This window comes from Mastigoproctus giganteus, chromosome 10 (genome assembly GCF_048544385.1).
Source record: "Mastigoproctus giganteus isolate SK-2022 chromosome 10, ASM4854438v1, whole genome shotgun sequence".
Taxonomy (NCBI): domain Eukaryota; kingdom Metazoa; phylum Arthropoda; class Arachnida; order Uropygi; family Thelyphonidae; genus Mastigoproctus; species Mastigoproctus giganteus.
In genome coordinates, this window is record NC_143584.1 from 170,968,255 (window position 1) to 170,990,694 (window position 22,440).

The 22,440-nt window shown below is 38.5% G+C and overlaps 1 protein-coding gene across 1 annotated transcript in view; it reads right to left on the reverse strand.

Moving 5' to 3' along the window:
* Positions 1 to 17,992, reverse strand: part of LOC150079477 (late secretory pathway protein AVL9 homolog) — a 269,555-nt gene extending 251,563 nt beyond the window's left edge. Inside the window, exons 1-2 of the mRNA XM_090383082.1 lie at positions 17,918 to 17,992; positions 16,088 to 16,208 (exon numbers count right to left, since the gene is read on the reverse strand). Coding sequence (XP_090239208.1) covers positions 16,088 to 16,208; positions 17,918 to 17,992 — 196 coding nt within the window. The remainder of the gene's footprint in view (positions 1 to 16,087; positions 16,209 to 17,917) is intronic.
* Positions 17,993 to 22,440: the final 4,448 nt, after the last annotated feature.

The following is a 22,440-nucleotide window of genomic DNA, read 5'->3' on the forward strand; positions in this document are numbered from 1 at the left end:
AGGGGACTGACTCATGGAAAGTTAAGTGCAAATTAAGTGTTCTGAGGGGCTTACAAGAAGGCTTCAAGTGTTTGGTTGATACCCTTGAAGGATTAAAAGAGAGGGACCCATCAAGCACACAGCTGTCCAACCCAATGCTAGAGCCCATGCTCCAACATTGGACAACACTGACATCCTCCACAGCAGGGATCCTTGGTCCCAGAAAAACTACAGTTGTTGACTTCAATGTCAGGGAAAAAGGAAAATGCACTGCACAAAAATGGCAGGTGGAATAGGACCAGTGTAAGTTTGCCTGGGGCTAAAGTTTATGCAGTTGTAGAATTTTGAGGGCACAAAAGATTATACTATTGTATGTGTTTATATTAATGATATTAAGAGTAGCAGATCTGAGGATTTACTTAACAGGTATAAGGCAACATTGAGAAAAGGTTGCAAGTTAGGATTGAATTTGAAAGATTTGCAATCCTGGCCAGGCACGACAGGAGAGAGTACATGATGAGAGCCTTGTTAATAAATTTGGCCTGGAGAAACTATGCAAAGCTCATACGGTAGAATTTTTTTTTCATTTTACAAGGATTAAATCACTTAAATAGAAGGAGTGAAAGAATATTTTCTGATGCATTAGCATTAGTAGAGGCATATGATGCAAGAAAGCAAGCATATGCAGCATCATCCAAAAAAAAACACAAAAAAACGATTCCCATTTCACCCATCCATTCACTCCAAACGTTTGTTCACTTCTTCCTTGAATTTATTTAGGCTATCAACTTCCACAATAATACAAAGGGTACTAGGAAAGTTTTGCAATACAGCTTTGTTTATTTAATTTTTTCAAAGTAATTTCCTCTACATTCAATACACCTCTCCATCCTCCAAACCAATCTTTAAACCAGTTCTGCCAAGTTTCACTAGGGAGTAAAGCACACTCGTTGTCCCAAGCCCGTAGAAGGTCCTCATCACTGGAAAACCGCCTCCCTTTTAGCTTCATTTTCACATGCAGGAACAGTGCAAAGTCGCAGGGAGCAAGGTATGGACTGTAGGGAGGGTGCGCAAGAAGTTTCAGTCCTGTCGTGGTCAAATATTCGGTGCAGGCTTTGGCGCGGTGAGCTGGAGCATTATCGTGATGGAGGTACCAGGTGTCCATTCTTGACTTTGGCCGCAGGTTCTTCATAGATCCAATGACTTTAGGCAGGCATTGTTCAGTATACCACTTAGCTGTGACTGTCTTCTGTGTGTCCAAAACGACACGTTCCACAATTCCACTCGATTTGAAAAATACAGCTATCATTTTCTTCTTTACAGATCGGGATTTTCTGACAATTACGGGTGTATCGTCATCATCAAAGACCCAAACTTTGTTTTGAGCCTTGGTCGGCAGATCGTAATAGTACAGCCAAGTCTCGTCACCTGTCACGATGTTGTTCACATACCGAGATTGTCCCTTATCAAACTTTTTTAACATCTCCCGGCACCAAGTCATACGTCGTGTCATCTGCTCTTCAGTCAGTTGATGTGGCACCCAGAGAGAACAAAGTTTCTTCACGTGCAAATGATTTGCAGAATCGAACGAATTGCTGGTGCATTTAGGCCCAAAGTATCCTCTATCTGTTGGTAGGTCACTCGCCTGTTTTCGTCAAGCATTTTCCTCACAGCAGTAACGTTTTCCTCTGTAACTGACGTTCATGGCCTTCCCGGCCTCTAAGAATCCTCCAGAGTGAAATTTCCCCTTTGGAATTCTCTATACCACCTGAATATCGTTGTACGATGTGGACAATCATCATCTAGTGCAAGAGTCATTTCTTCTAAGCACTGGTCTATGGTTAAACCACACACGAAATTATAGCGCAAAACTGTCCTTATCTCATTTCGTGACCACGATGCCATCGCAAGCACTTTACACTCTCACTACTAATGAATAACTGAGCCCATCGACTTGGCGCGGCGGCTACTATGCACGTATGAACATGTCTCAGCATGCAGCAACAAGCAGCTTCCTGTGATTCATTGTTGCGTCATATTGCAAAACTTTCCTAGTACCCTTTGTAGATGGAAGTTTGTTCCAGCAATCAACTACCCATTGGCTAAGGTCAAATTTCCGCACATTTATTCGACAACTGACTTTCGTAAATTTCAGTTTATGCCCACTAAGGTTTGTAATCTGAGCATGATGAAGAATCTCATCAGCATTGAGCCTGCTCAATCCATTCAAGGCCTTATACACGTCAATCAGTTCAACTCACAGGTGCCTAGTCTCCAGATGCTGCAATTTGCGGAACTTAAGCCTTTCTTCATAAGACTACCCCTTTGTTCCCCTCAACAGTCTTGCTGCCTTCTCTGTACTCTTTCTAGCAACTCTATATCCTTCTAAAATGAGGATTCCAGACCTGTATGCAGTATTCAAGGTGTGATTTGATATCACACCTTGAGTACTGCTCAGATCTGATCTGATCTCATCTCATCTCATCATCATCAGCCATTTTCAATCCACTGCAGGATAAAGGCCTCTCCAGCAACTTTCCAGTTCCTTCTGTTTTGAGCACTGGCCATCCATTTACTACTCAGAAACTCATGAATTTCATCTATCCATCTCCGCCTTTGTCTTCCAGGTTTTCTTCTAGCTCCTCTTGGGTACCATTCTGTTATTTTCTTAGTCCATCTGTCATCATGTCTTCGAGCTATGTGTCCTACCCAAGACCATTTTAGTTCTTTAGTTTTGATAAGAATGTCCTTTACTTGAGTTTGCTGCCTAATCCATGTGTTTCTCTTCTTATCTAACAGTCTGATTCCCAATATAATTCGTTCCATTCTTCGCTGTGTAGTTCTTAGCTTCTCTTCCATTCTTTTGGTGAGTGCCCAAGTTTCACTTCCATAAGTCATGGTGGGGAGTATACATTGGTTCAATATTTTACGTTTCAGACAAACTGGGATATTGCTCTTCAGTATGTGACTATATTTCCTGAATGCTATCCATCCAAAATTTATTCTTCTCTTGACTTCCAGCCATTTATCATTATTACAGCTAATAACTTGTCCCAGATAAGTATATGACTCGACCTTTTCAATTACTGCTCCTTCAATCATTATTTCCCTTTCCGTGGCATACTTGTTCATCATTACTTTTGTTTTAGCCATATTCATCTTTAGTCCAAAATCCTTACTAACTGTGCATAACTGATTAAGATTTTCCTCTAATTCTTTGGGATCGTGGCTTATGACCACAATGTCATCTGCAAATCGTAAATGGTTTAGGTACTCTCCGTTCACATTGACTCCTTTCTGCGACCAGTCTAATCTTCTGAAAGCTTCCTCAAGGGCAGCAGTAAACAGCTTCGGAGATATTGTGTCTCCTTGTCGAACTCCTTTCTCGATTTTAAATTTGCTACTGTCTTTGTCTAGTCTAATAAAGGATGTAGCACTCTCATATATTTTCTTCAAAATCATAATATATGGAGTATCTATGCCTTGTCTTTCCAGTGCCCGAAACATTGCCTTATGCTGTATGGAGTCAAATGCCTTTTCATAATCCACAAATGCCAGGCATAATGGTATTTTATATTCATTTGCTTTCTCCATTAGCTGTGACATTACGTGAAGGTGATCCATAGTTGAGAATCCTGTCCTAAAGCCAGCTTGCTCTTTCGGTTGATTCTCATCAAGTATTCTTTCTAATCTGTTAGTAATGACCCTTGTGAACAACTTGTAGATATGGATAACAAGCTAATTGGTCTATAATTTCCAATTTCTGATTTATCTCCTTTCTTATGCAGCAAAACTATGATTGCATTATTCCACTGCTTAGGCATCACACCTTTTCTAATGCACTTTGTGAAGAGCCTTGCCAGTTTTTGTGTTATGTCTCTTCCTCCCAATTTTAACAACTCTACAGTAACTTCATCTTCCCCTGGGGCTTTCCGATTCTTCATTTTCTTCAATGCATGTTCTACCTCATCAGGAAGAATATCGGGTATGTTGTATGTGTTGCTACTTTGCAATCCATGTTCCCCACTGCTGGTGTCATTCCCTCGCTCCTTGTATAATTCTCTATAGTAGTCTTCTGCTATTTGAATTATGCCTTCTCTGCTGTTTATAGGTACACCATCGCTATTCTTCAGTTTCAGTATCATTTGTCTTTCTGTATTACTGCTCATGACTGCTGATTTAAATCCTTTGTTTTCCCTTAATGCTTGTTCTACTTTTCTTGTGTTAAATCTTATGTCCTCTCTGAGTCTCTTTCTAATGGCTTTGCATAACTCAGTATACTCAATTTTCTCCCTGTCAGTGTTTTTCTTGCTCTTCATTTGTCGTCTTTGGTTCATCATGACAAGTGTTTCTTGACTAATTTTTTCTTCTTTGGATTTCTGTTTCCCTATAGGTTTCTTGGGCTTTATCACTTTCAGAAAGTTGTAATATTCCTCGTCGATATCTTGGTCCTGAGCAGTCTGCAGAAGCTCAAACTTGTTCTTAAGTTCCAGTACATACTGCTTTTTCTCCTCCTCTGTTATTTCAAAGACCTTTGTATTATTTACTCGAGTCAGTTTTTTCCTTTCCTTTCCTACATCTATATCAAGTGTACATCTTACCATTCTGTGATCACTTCCAACATTTACCTTATTCAGGACGGTAACATCATTCACAATATATCTTCTGTTAGTGAGGATGAAGTCGATTTCATTAGTAGTTAATCCATTTGGACTCTTCCATGTCCACTTTCTGTTCACCCTTTTCTTGAAAAAAGTGTTCATTACTGACAGTCCTTGAGATTCTGCAAATTCCACAAGTCTTTCGCCTCTATTTCTTTCACCAATTCCAAAATTTCCTATAGTTCCTCTTTCTGCACTGTTTTGCCTTTGTCCAACCTTAGCATTGAAGTCCCCCATAATAATAGTGTAGTGGGTTTTCTGCTCATCTAGAAGACTCTCAATTTCAGTGTACATTTCTTCAACCTCTTCATCATCATGGCTCGACGTTGGTGCATAAATTATTATAATCTTTAGCTTGTACCTCTTAGAAATCTTGAGTATTAGTCTTGACACCCTTGGTGATGTACTTTTGAATTCCAAAATGTTGTTTTTAAAATCTTTATGGACTAGAAACCCAACTCCACCTTCACTCCTTTCACTGTTTCCATTGGTGTACAGCAGATTTCCACTTGATAAACTTATAAGTGATTCATTTCTTCTTCTTGTTTCAGCCAAACCGATGATATTCCAATTCACATTTTCTAATTCCTTTTCCAGCTCTAATATCCTGTCTTCACCGATGAGTGATCGTACGTTATAACAGACCAAGTTCAATTTCCGTGCATGGCAGCCTGGTCGTACCCAGAGATTCTTAGCACCCTCTGCTTCCACTCTGATCCTCTCGCTGCCGTAAGAGGGAGAGTGAAAGCTGCTGGGGACTGAGGGCCATTTGTATTGTTGTGCTCTCATTGCTGGAGGGTTTGGTCTTTTCCTCTTCACGCTCCGATCTGATCTACAAGGGGTTAATCACATCCTTATCTCTGCTAGCAAAATTCCTGGATATCATTGACAAGGCTCCATAATTTGCTCTGGCAGCCTGTCAGCACTGCTCAGAAAACTTCATATCTGACAGCACAATTACCCTCAGCATAACATCACACAGGTGGTACATTTCTCTGGAGTTACTGCTACCCATATGCAGTACTTTGCTTTGTAAATGTTAAACTTCAGTTGCCACTTCTCAGCCCATCTGCCCACCTTTTCTAGATCCTGTTGCAGTAGCATACTGTCTTTACTGTCATTCACAACCCAGCCAACCTTTGTATCATCTGCAAACGTTGTCATTAAGTTTGATATACCATCAAGATCACTGAGAAATATACAAAACAACGAGCCCATCTCTGAACCCTGGAGGACACCACTAATAACATTAGTCCATGAAGAGCAGTGTCTGTTGATTTTCACTCTCTGTCTTCTCCCACTTAACCATCCTTTTATTAATTGTAGCAACTTGCCCTAAATGCCATACTGCTCCAATTTGTACAGCAGTCTTCCATGTGCAACAGTATCAAAAGCTTTCCTGAAATCCAAGTATGATATCAAAATTACTTGCATTCAGTTCCTTTGTGATCACATCATAGTATCCAATCAAATTGGTCAGACAAGACTTCCCCTTAATAAATCCATGCTGTGCCTGAATTATTACTGCAGTCTTGTCTAGATGATCCTGCAATGCTTCTTTAACCAGTGACTCCATTATTTTACATGGAACAGAAGTTAAAAAAAATAGGTCTGTATTTAATCATGTCACCCTTTGATCCTACTTTGTGAATTGGAAATACATTTGCACATCTCCAGTCCATGGAGACCTCATATGAGTCCAATGATGCTCTCATAATTATGGCTAAGGGTTTGTTTACTTCTTTTGCCGCCTCCTTTAATATAACTGGATAGATTCCATCCATCCTTTCTTATATTTTAACTTATTTTCAATAAGTTAAAATATAAGAAAGAAATTATTGAAAAATGTTTTTCAATAATTTCTCCTCTACTTTGCTCTCAGTTATTACAAAATCATTTAACTCCCTGTCAGAGTTTAATAAACTTACTGGCCTTCCTCTCCATGAATAACTCCTCATGTGTGAACGCAGATGCAAAATGCTCATTCAGTTTGGCAGCTATCTGAGCAAGATTATCTACAGTCAAACTATCAATATCAAGTGGACCAATCTAATTCATCCCCTTCCTTTTAGAGCTTATATAAGTAAAGAAGTCGTTGCTGTTTTTCTTTGCATCCTTTGCCAAAGATATCTCATGATCTGCCTTTGCTTACCTAACCTCCTTTGAGACTTCTGTATCACCTGATAACACTACCCAACATGATTTTTTCATCCTGCAAATCAATGGGTGTTTCTGGTCAAGTTTTATGTATAGAATTTAAAATCAATCATAAAATTTTCTATTACATCTCAGTTTTAAGATATAGATAGATAACTGGATTCTGTACAAAGATATTGTTACTGTTTGAAATACAATTTTTAAACTTATTAACTTTTGGTTGGTTTTTGTTTATTGGGCTAAAAGTTAAGCAAGTACATCATTACTGTCCTTGCAATATAGTTTATTTTGATTTTGATGCACTTTTTCAGACAAGTCAGTATTTTTATTAATTTTATTACACCATTCAACTGTTCAATATATAGTGTATGATAAACTATGCTACAGGAATTCACCTTATGTTCAAATTTACCAATTGCTTTTACTGTTTTTAGGTTAATGCACTGTTAAAATGGAGAAGACAAAGCACAGAACTTGCGTCAATCACCCAGACAACTTCTACTATGTTTGTGGACACTTAACCCCAAAAACTTAGAGGAAGAAAATATACAATGTCACAAAAGTTGCATATTCATTGTACTTCGGCTGCAAAATTGGTGACCAAGAAAAAAATTGGGCTCCACATATCTGTTGTATTACTTGTACAATGAACTTAAGGCTGTGGTTATATGGCAAGCTGAGAGCATTACCTTTTGCCATCCCTATGGTGTGGTGCAAGCCCAAGAATCATTTCGACGACTGCTATTTCTGCATGACAAAAATAAAAGGTATTTCCAAAAAGAGCAGGCACTGCATCAAATATCCCATCAGCAATTAGGCCAGTGCTACACGGTAAAGAACTGCCAGTACCTGTGCCACCAAAATCTTGGGGTATTGGAAGTAGTGACGAAGGTACAGAAGAAATCATTTTACCAGATGTTGTGGAACCATATACTTCACATGATTTGGACTACGAGCCAGAAAAAGAAAAGGCCTCACACTACACTGAACAAGAAGAATTAAGCAACTTGATCAGACACTTGGGCTTACCCAAAGAGAAGGCTGAATTACTCAGATCCAGACTACAACAGTGGACTTACTCGCCAAAGGTACAAACATTACAATACACCGTAAGCAAAATGAAGAGTTTAAGATATTTTGCAATGGAAAACAACGTGTGTGTCTGCAAAGATGTCATTGGTCTTATGCACAAACTGAACAATGATCACAATATCTCTGAATGGCATTTGTTCATTGATGCGTCAAAGATAAGTTTGAAAGCAGTATTGCTTCATAATGGAAATACTTTACAATCAATTCCTCTTGTTCGTGCTGTTGGCCTGAAAGAAACTTACGATAGTACGTCCCAGAATCTTACTGCTATACGTTACAATGACCATGGTTGGAATATCTGTGGTGATCTCAAAGTGATTGGACTGCTTGTTGGGTTGCAAGGTGGTTTCACTAAATGCTGTTGTTTCCTGTGTTTGTGGGATAGTCGTGCAACAGCCAAACACTACGTCGTACAACACTGGGGAGAGATAAATATATTCCCGGCAAAAGCAATGTAACGTATATTCCATTGGTTGATCCACAAAAGGTTTTTCTTCCCCCTTTACACATCAAGCTTGGACTGATTAAGAATTTCACTAAGGCACTGGATAAAGAAAGCAGAGGATTCGCATATTTACTGAAAATGTTTCCAAATTTATCTCATGCAAAGCTGAAGGAAGAAATTTTCATAGGTCCTCATATAGGAAAGCTCCTAAAAGATGAAGAATTTCAAAAAACCTGAATGATGTTGAACTGGCTGCATGGAGATCTTTCAAGGCTATGGTACACGGATTCGTTGAAAGAGAAAAGAAGAGAACTATGAGCAACTGGTGACAAACTTGCTGAAATGTTACAAGAACGTGGGGTGCCAAATGTCATTGAAAATGCATTTACTTCATTCCCATCTGGATTTCTTTCCTGAAAATTTAGTAGATGTCAGTGATGAACAAGGAGTGCTTCCACCAGGACGTATCTGCAATGGAAAAACGATACCAAGGTCGGTGGGACTCTGCAATGATGGGAGATTACTGTTGGTTCCTTAAATGGGAAAGCAATCTGGAGTATAAAAGGAAATCATTGAATGGGAAACATGTCTAAGTAACATATATTGTGTGTAATAATTACAACCATGTATGCTGATATTACAGGCTGACCTCAATTAACACGATTAATTCGTCCCATGAGCACATTGCGCAAAACGGAAACGCGTTAATCGAATATATTTATCAATAGTAAAAATTATAAATTGGTCCTTGACCTTCAGGAATGTCCATAAAAAAAAAATTTTAAATACCTTTTAAATAACTTTTTAACTATATACCATGTAAAAGATAATGAAAATAATTATGGAATTAAATGTTTATTGCATAAAACAGCAGTTTCCAAATTGTGCGCCATGGAATATTTTAAATTTAAGGGAAACACAGCGATACATGACATCTGTCAGACACCGCACAAACTACTAAGCTTGAGGTAGTTCACAGTTTCAACATTTCTTATTAAGTTGTTTGGACCTAACTACTTAATAAATGGAACTGTTAGGCATTTCTTTTGGTTCAGGTGCACCATGAAAAAATTACTCAGACACTAAGGGCGCCATGAACCAAGAAAGTTTGGGAACCTCTGACATAAAACATAAAAAAACACAATGAAGAAACAATTTGTTACGGAAATATTTGAACAGTGTTGACTTTTCTCTTTTTATCAATCATTTTCCGATAGCCGACAACAATCTTTTCTTGACCCTGGCAAAATAAATATCGCAGAGAACCTCAAACCTTTTGTTTGGGGTTCTCTGCAATACGAAAGATTTCATCTAGTTCTTTTACCTTTATCTCCTTCACGGTAACATTTTCATTTGACTCATTTAAAAATTGGAATTTTTAAATGCAAATCTGCATTGACTTTATTAGCGGGAGACAAACATGTCTTCTTCCAATGGTTGATGGAACACACTGAGGCAGGCAGCAGGCACACGTTTGTTTATTGCCCGTCCGACTCACGGTAAGCTTAACGCGTGATTCAAATCTTTTTCAACTATCACATAAAAAATTTAAAAAAATCGCGTTAACTGGAAATTTGCATCGTGTAAAGTGGTATAATTTTTTCAAATAGTGGAAACTGAAAAACGCGTTAATCAAACTCGCATTATGCAAGGCCTGGCTGTATAAAAAACAAGGAATTTAAAAAATGCATATATCTTTTGATGTAAATGTGACAGAAGTAAAATATTGATATTTTCATAATCAGGACATTAATTTTGTTCAGAATAACCAACTTTCATTCCAGAGGTATGACAAAAAAAAAATAAAATTGTCGGGTAGTGTAATTTATATCCATCCCATGCATTTTTCTCCTCTGCCATGAGTCTCATTAGTTCATCTGACATTCATTTAGGCCTAAACCTTGAACAGTACTTCTTAGTTGGTATGAGAAGCCTAGTAGCTTCCAAGATTAATTCCTTGAATTACCAACAGCAAATTCATTTTGAATTTGCTGTTGGTAACACATCAGTTGGTCCCACTGTAGTCACCTTTACGAAAGCAAAAACCCTTCTCTTTACCCCTGATGGTAGTTAAATCTTTAAGTAAATCCCACATCAGTACACTGTGATCACCACCTAGTGGTTCCCTTATCTGTACATTCTTAATGCATGAATAATCATTGCTGATAATCAGATCACGAGTATTATTCGATCTGGTTGCCTCTCAAACATGCTGCTGTAGAAAACAATCATCTGATAAATCCACAAAAGCCTTGCTAGTGTGTGAGTGACCAACCCACAGGTTCCAGTCAGTTCCCCTACCAAAGCTAGCAGTTTTCTGAACCATTTAACATTGCCTTGATAGCATCAGCAAATATTCTGCACTCTTTCTATTTAAGTGTATCCCATCCCTGTAAAAGCAACCTCTCCTGTTAACAAGCACAGACCATGCTGAAAAAAATTCTACCCCATGAGTCTTGCACAAGCTCTCCAGAGCCAAATTGATTGACAAGGCTCTCATCATATACTCCCTCCTATAGTATCTGGGCAGAATTGCAGACACTTTCAAATTTAACCCTAACTCGCAACTTTTTTTCAACATTGATCTGTATTTGTTAAGTAAATCTGCAGATCTCCTATGCTTAATGTCATTAATGCCAACATGTACAGCGATATTACCTTTTGTGCACTTAAAAAATGATATCTGCTCTGCAACTCATCAACTTTTGCCCCAAGACAAAATGCTATTAAGGTAGAGAGTTAGGATAGGTCAGAAAACTACCTGCTTGGATGGGGGGATACACAGACTGACAAATTAACAGCAGCAGTGAAAGAAATTCTTGTAATGCTTCTATTGATGTAACAGCTTTAAGGCAAAATGATAAGGATCGCAATGCCAGCTGGCAGTCCTTATGAGACAAGAAAATGTATGGCCTATGTCGGAGTTACTAAGAACAAAAACAGGTGCATGTATACTTGCCCGTACACTAATGCTAGGAGTATAACGAAATTTGATGAAAGTATTGATTAAGTCACCAAATGTGCAACATTGTTGGGATATTGGAAACATGGTGAAAAATAGTGAGAGTGCCCATAATGAAAAATGGGCACTGCTCTTCTTGGACTAACGTTATTAGTGAAGTCCCTCAGGGTCCAGTGTCCCATACTGTTTTCAATATTTATCAACAATACTGATGTTGGTTTTTGGAAAGATCGGATCAAACAGTAATATCACAATAACATACAAATTATGGAGTAGAGAATGAAACAGATCCACCGGAATATTGTAGTCTGATATGAAGTGTTCTGAGCAGTGTAGGCAGGTAACTACAAACATATGGGGGTTTCATCAATGATGTATATGAATTTTGGCAGCAGGAACAAGAAGGTAATTATACAATTGTATAATTATACAATTGTATAAGGCAATGATTATGCCACATCTTGGGTACTGCGTACAGGTCTGGAAGTCTCATTTTAAGAAAGATGTGAATCTCTTGGAACAGGTGCAGAGAAGAGCAACCAGATTAGTCAAGAACACAAAAGGGTACTCTTATCATGAAAGACTTCAATTCTGCACACTGCAGCACTTGGAAACTAGGCACCTGCAAGGAGACCTGATTGAAGTGTTTAAGGCTTTAAATGGATTCAGTAAACTAAATTCTGATACTAGCCTTGTTCTTTCTCTGGAAATACAAGCATTGAAGGGACATAAGCTTAACCTGATAAAGGATGGCTGCATGCTAGATGTGCAAAAACTTGCTTTCAGCCACAACCATCAGGTGTTGTGAAAGTGGGTAGTTTGAATAGATTTAAGGAATCAGTAAATTTATTAGAGGGGATGGACAGATGAGGTGCACAGTGATTTTTTTTCTTTCTTTCTTTCTTTCTTTTTTTGCTGATGCTGTATAAGCCTGCTTTCTTGTCAATTAATTATTCCTTTTTCCTGCTCCCTTGTCACTTATAATCACTGTCACTAATAATTATAATCCAACTGATACAGATGAGGTGCACAGTGATTTTTTTTCTTTCTTTCTTTCTTTTTTTGCTGATGCTGTATAAGCCTGCTTTCTTGTCACAATTATTCCTTGTTCCTGCTCCCTTGTCACTTATAATCATTGTCACTAATAATTATAATTCAACTGATAAAGACCCACTATTCTCTATATAACCAGTGTAATACAATCTAAGTAGTGGGTGTGCCATGAAAAACTCCCTAAAAACCAACTAGCTGTTTCTCTTCTTCATATTCATATTAGGGAATATATTATATAGTTTCTAGGGAAATATAATATTCGTATCCCTTTATTTATTATACAGGCAACCCTTGTATATATCACAATTGATAAATTGCAGCGATCCTCGCACAACACGTTACTATATAACACAGTTAGAGAATTTCGGTAAACCTCACATAACAGGATTTTTTGAGCTTTTGTGCAAAATTTTTCAGCATTTCCCCTCTTTTTTTTTTAATCCCCGCTGCTGACTCACTAGTCAAAAAAACAAAAATTTAGAAATCCCTGTATTTTATTTTGTTGGAAAATCCCTGTGTTACATTCTGTGCTATTGAACTTATGCTTGTTGAACTTGGGAAAAAATCTAGATTTCAAAGTTTTATTACTATTGGATAGCAACACCAGGCCATCCAAAAGATTTGTCATCCAAACATTGAAATTATGTTCCTAAAACCACAGTTGTACTAGGTTAATACAACTTCTTTTATTCAGCCATTAGATAAAGGCATTATATCCACCTTTAAAACTCATTACATCAGAAAATCATTACAATGGATTTTGGAAAAAATTGATTCTGAATCTGTTGAAGTAATGGAGGCATGGAAACATTTCTCAATTGGGGACTGTATCAGAATTATAGCTTTATCGCTGAAAGAAGTAAAACTGTCAACAGGTGCATGTTGGAAAAAAGCATGGCCAGAGTCAGTTCATTCAGGAAATATGATTGAACCGGCAGAAAACATTTTGATGATATGACTGAAGCCCTTGTGGCATGTGATGCAAGAAAGCAAGTGTATGAGCTTATGCAGCATCAGCCAATAAAAAAAAAAAAAAAATCACACCATTCCCTCCAAATGCCTGTCCAGTTCCTCCTTAAATTTATTCAACCTATCAACTTCCACAACGACAGATGGAAGTTTGTTCCAGCAATTAACCACCCACTGGCTAAAGGCAAATTTCTGCACATCTATTCTACATCAGTCCTTTCTTAATTTGAATTTATGCCCCCTTAGGTTCGTAATCTGAACAAGTGGAAGGATCCCATCAGAATTCAGCATGCTCAACCCATTCAAGGCCTTACACACCTCAATCAGATCACCGCGCAAGTGCCTAGTCTCCAGCCACTGCAATTTTCAGAACTTAAGCCTCTCTTGGTAAGAGGATCCCTTCATTCCCCTCACCAATCTTGTTGCCCTTCTCTGTACATGCTCAAGCAAATCTACATCCTTCCTAAAATGAGGCCTCCAGACCTGTATGCAGTACTCAAGGTGTGGCCTGACCATTGCCTTATACAAACAATCACCTCCTTTTCCCTGCTAGCAAAATTCCTATATATCATTGACAAAACCTCATGACCTGCCCTGGCAGCCTGTCTGCATTGCTCAGAAAACTTCATATCTGACTGCACAATTATTCCCAGGTCCTTTTCATTTTCTACCACCTTTAGTGTAGTACCACACAGTTGGTATGTTTCTCTGGGGTTACTTCTATCCATATGCAGTACTTTGCATTTGTCAAGGTTAAACTTCAGTTGCCACTTCTTAGCCCATCTGCTCATTATCTAGATCCTGTTGCTTGTTATTGTTTGTTATTTGGTTTTTAGGAGCATTAGCAACTAAGGCCATATTGCTCCGGGATATGCGGTGGTCATTCCCTGACCTTTCCGCATTCTCCGTATTTGGTGGTGACGGGCTCGAACCCCGGTCTAATCAAGAAGAGTGTGCTATGCACTGCTGCTCCTTCCCACCTGGCTACGGAGGCTAGATCCTGTTGCAGTAGCACACTGCCATTATTGTCATTAACAACCCTGCCAACCTTTGTATCATCTGCAAACTTTGACATTAAGCCTGATATACCTTCATCAATATCATTGATAAATATACAAAAAAACAGTGGACCCAACACCGAACCCTGTGGGACTCCACTAATAAAATTAGTCCACAAAGAGCAACACCAATTGATTACCACCCTCTGTCTTCTCCCACTTAACCATCCTTTTATCCATTGTACCGACTTACCCTTAGTACCATTCTACTCCAATTTGTACAATAGTCTTCCATGTGCAACAGTGTCAAAAGCTTTCCTGAAATCCAAATATATGATATCAAAATTATTTTTTCCATCCAGTTCCTTTGTAACCACTTCATAATATCCTATCAAATTTGTCAGACAAGACTTTCCCTTAACAAACCCATGCTGTGTCTGAATTATTGCTGCAGTCTTGTCTAGATGATTCTGCAATGCATCTTTAGCCAGTGACTCCATTATATTACCCGGAACAGAAGTTAAAATAACTGGTCTGTAATTACTCGTGTCACCCTTCGATCTCCCTTTGTGAATTGGGGATACATTTGCACATCTCCAGTCCGTGGGAACCTCCCCTGAGTTCAAGGATGCTCTCATAATTATGGCTAAGGGTTTGCTTAGTTGCTTTGCTGCCTCCTTTAATATAACTGGATAGTTCCCATCCACCCCAGGTGCTTTTCTTTTGTTTAACTTCAACAATTTCTCCTCCACTTTGCTCTCAGTTATTACAAAATCATTAAGTATCCTGCTACAATTTGATAACCTTCTGCCATTTTCAAACCTTAATAATTCCTCGTGTGAATGTAGATACAAAATACTCATTCAGTTTGTTTGATATCTGAGTTTATAGAATATAAGCTGTTGATGATCATAGTTTATAGAATCACCCTCCTCCCCCACACCTGGTGGAAAAGACCTGAGTTCGAATCCCGTCGATGACGGGAGGAATTTTTATGGTCTTTTTCAGAAAGTGGCTGAGTTTGTCGGGCTCAATTGAAGGCAGCATGGTTTTTTCTCCCAGAAACTCGTGTTTTTCATCCACCAAAACAGAAAATCAACCGTACGATACCCATAATTTATATACAATATACACAGAGTAACATGGCCTTAGTCGCTGATGCCCCTAAAAAATAAAGATATGATTACTGAAGACGTTCAAGAATTACTGGTAGAAAAAGAGCCTGCCAGAGCGGATTTGGTGGAAATGGCATCGGAGGTAAAACCAAATCAATTCAGAGGATGATAGCACAAATGGAAATTCTAAACTTCCAAATTGCACACTAAAAAGCATAGGGGAAAGGCATAAAGTTAGTCGAGCAATTAGAATCTTATTTTTTGAATGCAGATTCTTGAATGAAAGGAGCCCAAAGTTCAAAAGGGAGTGAAGACTCAAAAATGCTTAGTTCCATACAATGAAATTCACAAAGGAAAAAAAAAAATTATCAAGCAAAAGCAAACAAACCCAGATTTCTGATTTTTTAAAGGGAGCAGAAGATACACAAAATCTAGAATGGTATAATTTTGTTAACATTTTGTTAACAAAGTGTATTTTTGTTAGCTTTTGGAATACAAACCCCCTTTTTGTACTTTTTCTTAGTTGCATATAACACGGTTTCGCACAACACGAAATTTTATAGGAACCTGACTACAGTGTTATAAGAGGGTTACCTGTATATATACAAACCAGCTTTCAATAATCAACAAGTTAGTGAATAAAATAAATCACTTACCTTGTTCGTAATTGTGAGCACCATCAGGTAATGCTAAAGATGGAAGATGTTTCCAAGGTTCAGGTAATTCATTACTATTAAATGATTCACCTGCCACTAAAGGGGGGAAGGCATATTCTACCTGAAATATTGATAAAATTTGTTTAAAATATGATAATCACTATAATAAATGCATAACACACAAACTCAGAACAACTAAGTTTACTTTTACACTATAAACACCATACACTTAAGACAAAACTCTCACCTTCTTTGTTTTTCATGACAATATAGTGGTTTTCTGTTTGTCACTTGTATGGAGAGGTCTGAGCTGAAATCCTGTTGGAAACTGGAGGAATTCTTAAGGACCTCAACAAAAACAGCTGTAGTTAGCTAATCTCAGGTGGAGGGAATAGGGTCCCCCCCCCATGAGTTATTCTGGGGTTTTCAGCCAAAATCAAACTATGAAAATGCATTTCTACAAACATAAGACTACAACAATATGGCCTAAAATGCTGATACTCTGTAAAACCAGTTAACAACAAAATAATCTCCTTTGGAGGCTGTAATATTTCTGTGAGCTGGTGAATTTGAGTGTGGGAAGCTAGCTGAATTTGTGTGTATGGGAATAGAGAAGGGTGGAATCAGGCTAGACAAAATCATTGAGTATCTTAACAATTGAGGTTCTGGAAATGAAAACCTGTTGTCTTCTGCCATATATCTTTAAGCTCTTTCATTCTCTGATGCAGCTGTTGATAAGACTGATTGAAATATGACACCGTACTGGCAAGTTAAATGATAGCTGGACTTGAAATGATGTCTTGGGGAACTATAACAAGTTTGTTTCTTAAAAGCACTGTATACTGTTTAAGTGTCAGTTTTGGACAAACTTCAAAACCCTTTGCCAATGCCTAGAATGCAAAGTATGACAATTAATGGGTTGCTTTAATTGGAATAAGGATATGTTCTCTGAACTTGAATTCTCTTTCTGGAAAATCTTATTCATGATAATGGGTAGCATCAATTTCATTACAAAATGAAACAGATGCATTACAATTCTTTAATGAAATGAGGCCCAGTGAAAGTTTGTGTAACCCTGCGAATGAAGACATTTACAATTCCTGATTAGTTCAGAGGAAATGACTCAAGGAGAAGAGCAAGAACTTCCTTACAACAAAATATTTGTGTATTTCACTATATATATATATATTTTTTTTATCATAAACCAGTAAAGGTCAACACCTATTCACTTTAGAACGCGCACCAGTGGTATGGGGAGGAAGTAATCCTAGTCTGTTAGAAGGGGCAGTCAGGACCAGTATCTACCTCAGGGATTCTCCAGCTTTCTGGAGCTGTTATGATTGTTATTTGGTTTTTAGGAGCATTAGCAACTAAGGCCATATTGCTCCGGGATATGCGGTGGTCATTCTCTGACCTTTCCGCATCCTCCGTATTTGGTGGCGATGGCTCGAACCCCGGTCTAATCAAGAAGCGTGTGCTACGCACTGCTGCCTGGAGCTGTTATGAGAAAATTTATTGACAATATTTTTAAACTGCACTGAATGCATTTAACGACTATATATGTGTGTGTGTGTGTGTGTGTGTGTGTGTGTGTGTGTGTGTGTGTGTGTGTGTGTGTGTGTGTGTGTGTGTGTGTGTGTTTGCATGCATGTTTGTGTGTGTGTGTGTGTGTGTGTTTGCATGCATGTTTGTGTGTAAGTGAGAGAGAGAATAGCAGATATAAATATTATGAAATATTAATTTATATAAAGTAACTATCACTTTAGAAAAGGAAAAAATGTAAGATAAAAGTACAGAAAGAATACAAGATAAAAAATTAAGAATACTCACTAAGCATCCTTTTTTATGATGAAATCCAACAACCACAACATGAAGAATTGGACCTTCAGGTATTACTGGTGACATTTTTTTTTTTTTTTTTTTTTTTTTTTTAATGGGAAAGCTTTAATACTGACAAAATGGTTGCCTCTTTCACAAAATCCTCTCCATATCTTTAATTGAAGATCACAAAGTGGCTCTTCACATATTTTAAACTAGGGGCGTAAAAAAGAAAAATATAATACTATATATTAAAATTTATTCCATGACTGTGATATAAAAAGATTACACAAGATGCATTTGTCTTCTATTGTCTGACCACTACTTTAATCTAATTAGAAACATAAAAACACATGGAGTGATCAATTTACATATATATTCTAATATTCCTATATTATTATATATTATACACAATTAAACAATCAAAAGCTGCAATGAAGTTGCAGCTTTTGATTGTTTAATCCACAGTGGCCATACCATATTTAAAAAGAAATTTAGTTTTATTTGTTAGTCTAAGTTAATTTGTAGGTGCATTCACAACCACATAAAGTGCCTATTGTCTTCACTGTGTCTGTCCATTTGCACATAACTCAACTTCCAGTGAAATTATTTTCAGATCTTTTGAAAAGATTTGCCAAACTGTTCCAAATTTCATTAAAATCATACTAATTTTAGAAACCTGACATTTTTTTTCTTTCATCACATTATCTATGTATGTTTCAGACATTCAGACATTAATTGATAGGAAAAGCTGAATCAACACCCAATTTTCACACATTTTGTTGGGCCCTGAGGAGGTTTTAGGTCCGATTCGCATTGCCTTTCAGTTTCTCCCTACAGGAACATTGCTATAAAGTTAGAACAGCAGCTCTGATCCTTTTCAAAACTTCAAGACTAATCTTAGGGACATTTGTATCAAATTTCATGATAAAATGACATGAAATTTGATACAAATGTCCCTAGGAGCATGGTAAATAAACATGTTAAGTACTGGTTGTCATCAAACTGGTCCTTGAGGTTGTCACAGACATTCTCTCAGATATGCCAGACAAGCTGTACTTGCTATCTGGGAGTCTAAAACGCTAATGGAACTGATATTCGGGTGACACTCAAGTCAAGTGGACCCAATTTCGGCGAAGTCTGGACGGTCTGTGACAGCCAAATCCTCTGCTTGCACCTTCACGATGGTGGGACTGTTAGTAATCCTGGGTATAACCTCCATGCACAAGTACATGGTGGGTGACCACCCAGGTGTGAACCAACGTAAGCAGGGGTCGAGGTGTGGCATTCACACCACATGGAGGAACGCCGCCCCCTCTATGTTACCAGGCAGTACTAGGTGGTAGATGACTGTCATCAACTGGTGAAATACCACCACTTTGCTTATTGGAGGCTTGAAATGGTGGAACCCATGTTTAGTCTCTAGAGCTAAGTTCCGGTTGACCTTTCCCTATCTCTTCCATCATGCAGTATGATTGATGACTTTTGAGGTTATGATGAACGTCGTGGCGAGATCCAATATTCCTTACATTTCGAGGGTACAGCTCTAAAACGGTGTTCGCAGGCCGGCCGCTAGTTAGTACACCGGACTGAACCTATTGGTAACTCTCTAGGAAGCTTCCGGATCATCTAGTGTATAATCTTGCTGCCTCTACTCTGCCAGATAGTGACTGGAGGGTGTCCGAGTAGTGTGCATGCGGGGAGCATTGTCGAGGCCACGTTATGTCAAGGATCTGGGTATATTCTTACCACATGTATGCCATATCCAAAAATTTCATTACTTCATACAGCATGTCCCACCTACTTTTTCTTGGTGGGACATGCTGTATGAACTTTTACCATGGACTTCCTAATTCATTTCACAAATATACGTGGTCTCAATTCTAATCTCAACGATGTCCATTTCCACTTGCAGTCTGCCAAACCCCATGTACTTTTTCTGACAGAATCTCAGTTATCGGTTGATTCATCTACTGCTCATTTCAGATGCCCAAATTATTCGTTGTATGATTCCTTTCGCCTCAAAGGTGGTACTTGTGCATATGTCCATTCTCATATTCCCTGTCAGACACTTGGCAATTTGGAATCTCCTCTCTTTGATCTTCTCTGGCTTAAAATCTCTCTACCTCATTGTGTCAAATTCATCTGTTGTCTCTACCGTTCTCCCAACTCCACTAATCACTTGGAGCTCTTTGACTTCTTCTCTTTGCAACTTGACTTTCTCCAGTCCAACTTTCCTAACAGTGAAGTAATTTTCCTTGGTGATTTTAATGTTCACAACTCCAGCTGGCTTCCGTTTTCTAGTCACACCGACCCAGCAGGTCGAGATGCTGAGGCTTTTGCAATTACTAATGACCTAGCACAGATTGTTCATTTACCTACAAGAATACCGGACAATCCTAATCATACAGCCAATACGCTTGATCTTTTTCTCACAAACAACCCTTCTAAGTACACGGTCGAAGTGAGAGGTCCTTTAGGCACTTCAGATCACAACTTGGTGATTGTCTCTTCTCCAATGGAACCTTTATCTCATGACTATTCCCAACCACGTGTTGTTTGGCATTACAAGAATGCAAAATGGGATGACCTGCGAGACTTCTTTTCTTCTTTTCCTTGGTCGGATTACTGTTTCAAAACTTCTGATGTCAACGTTTGCTCTGATCGTGTCAGTGAAATTATTCTTGCAGGAATGGAATCCTTTATCCCACACTCCACTTTAAAGTCTCGTCCTTTATCTAAACCTTGGTTTTCCAATAAATGTGCTAAGGCTGTCCAAGAGAAGAATGTTGCATATCGTAATTGGCTTGTTTCTAATTCTTCAGTTTCATTTTCTGCCTACACCAAAGCTCGCAACAGTTGTAAAGCAGTTATTAACCAGTCCAAACTAGAGTTTGAACAGGCTAAGAGTAGAAAACTTGCTTCTTGCCCTAATGGTAGCCGAGCATTCTGGTCTCTTGCCAAAGCTATTGGCCGCAACTTTTGCCCATCTTTGCTCCCACCTCTGTCCAAACCAGATGGTTCTGTTGTCACTTCAGCCAAGGATAAAGCTGACCTGCTAGCATCCCATTTTTCTTCCAGCTCATGTATTAATGATCTTGGTAAAACACCTCCCACCATTCCCAACACGCTCCATTCAATGCCTCCTGTGGTCTTCCGTCAAAAGGATATCAGAAGGATTTTGATGAATCTTGATGCTAAGAAAGCTCCAGGTCCTGATGGTATTTCTCCACTTGTTCTCAAAACCTGTGCTCCTGAACTTACTCCTATTCTTTGCCGCCTTTTTTCACTTTCTTATTCCAAAGGTGTCTTTCCTACTGCTTGGAAATTTGCTCATATCCAGCCAGTTCCTAAAAAGGGTGACAAATCCCTCCCATCCAATTATCATCCCATTGCAATTACTTCTACTCTTTCTAAAGTAATGGAGAAATCAATTAACCGCCAACTCTTAAACTACCTAGAAACCTTCCGTCTGATCAACGATCACCAGTATGGATTCCGTCAGTGTCGATCCACTGGAGATATTCTGGCTTATGTTACCCATTTATGGACTAATTCAATGGAAAGGTTCGGTGAAACACAAGTAGTTGCTCTTGACATCTCAAAGGCTTTTAATCGTGTTTGGCATAAAGGTCTTCTAAACAAGCTTCCATCTTATGGTTTGCCAACTGTTTTTAGTAATTGGTTATCCAGTTTTCTCTCTGATCGCTCACTGAGGGTGATGGTAGATGGCTCTCTGTCTTCTAACTTCTCCACTAATGCCGGTGTCCCCCAAGGTTCAGTTCTTTCCCCCACTCTTTTCCTCTTGTATATCAATGACCTTCTTCCATTGACTGAAAATCCTATCCATAGTTTTGCCGATGATAGCACATTGCATTCCACTTTCCATTTTGAGAAACCTTGTCCTGCTCAATCAGCTTCAACTTCTCGAAAATCTGCTACCAATTCCTTAAATGCCGATCTTCAGGTAATTCTCCAGTGGGGCAAAGACAACTTAGTTGATTTCAACTCTTCTAAAACTCAGTCTTGTCTTATATCTCGCAAAAAGGATTCTTCTGCTCCTATACTTATCTTTAGTGACACTCCGATTTCTAGGCAAAATGATATATCTCTTTTGGGGATTACCCTGACTTCTAATCTCTCTTGGCACAAGCACATTACAAATATTGCTTCCTCTGCATCTAAAAAACTTTTTCTCTTTCGCTCTCGGCGTTACTTTTCTTCCAAACAGCTGCTCACTCTGTATAAATCGCAAATTCGCCCTGCCATGGAATATTGTTCCCATATCTGGGGTGGTGCCCCCAAAACCTCTCTCCGGCTTCTTGATTCCATTCAGAAGAGGGCAGTTAGGTTAATTAATGATTCATCTCTAACAGAGTCTCTCAACTCGCTTTCTCATAGACGCACTGTTTCTGCTGCATGCCTCTTCTACAGATACTTCCATGGGCACTGTTCTTCTGATTTGGCTTCTATAATTCCCGCTCTCTCTTTCAAAACAGTCCGAACACGTGCCGCCACCAGCCAACATCCATTTA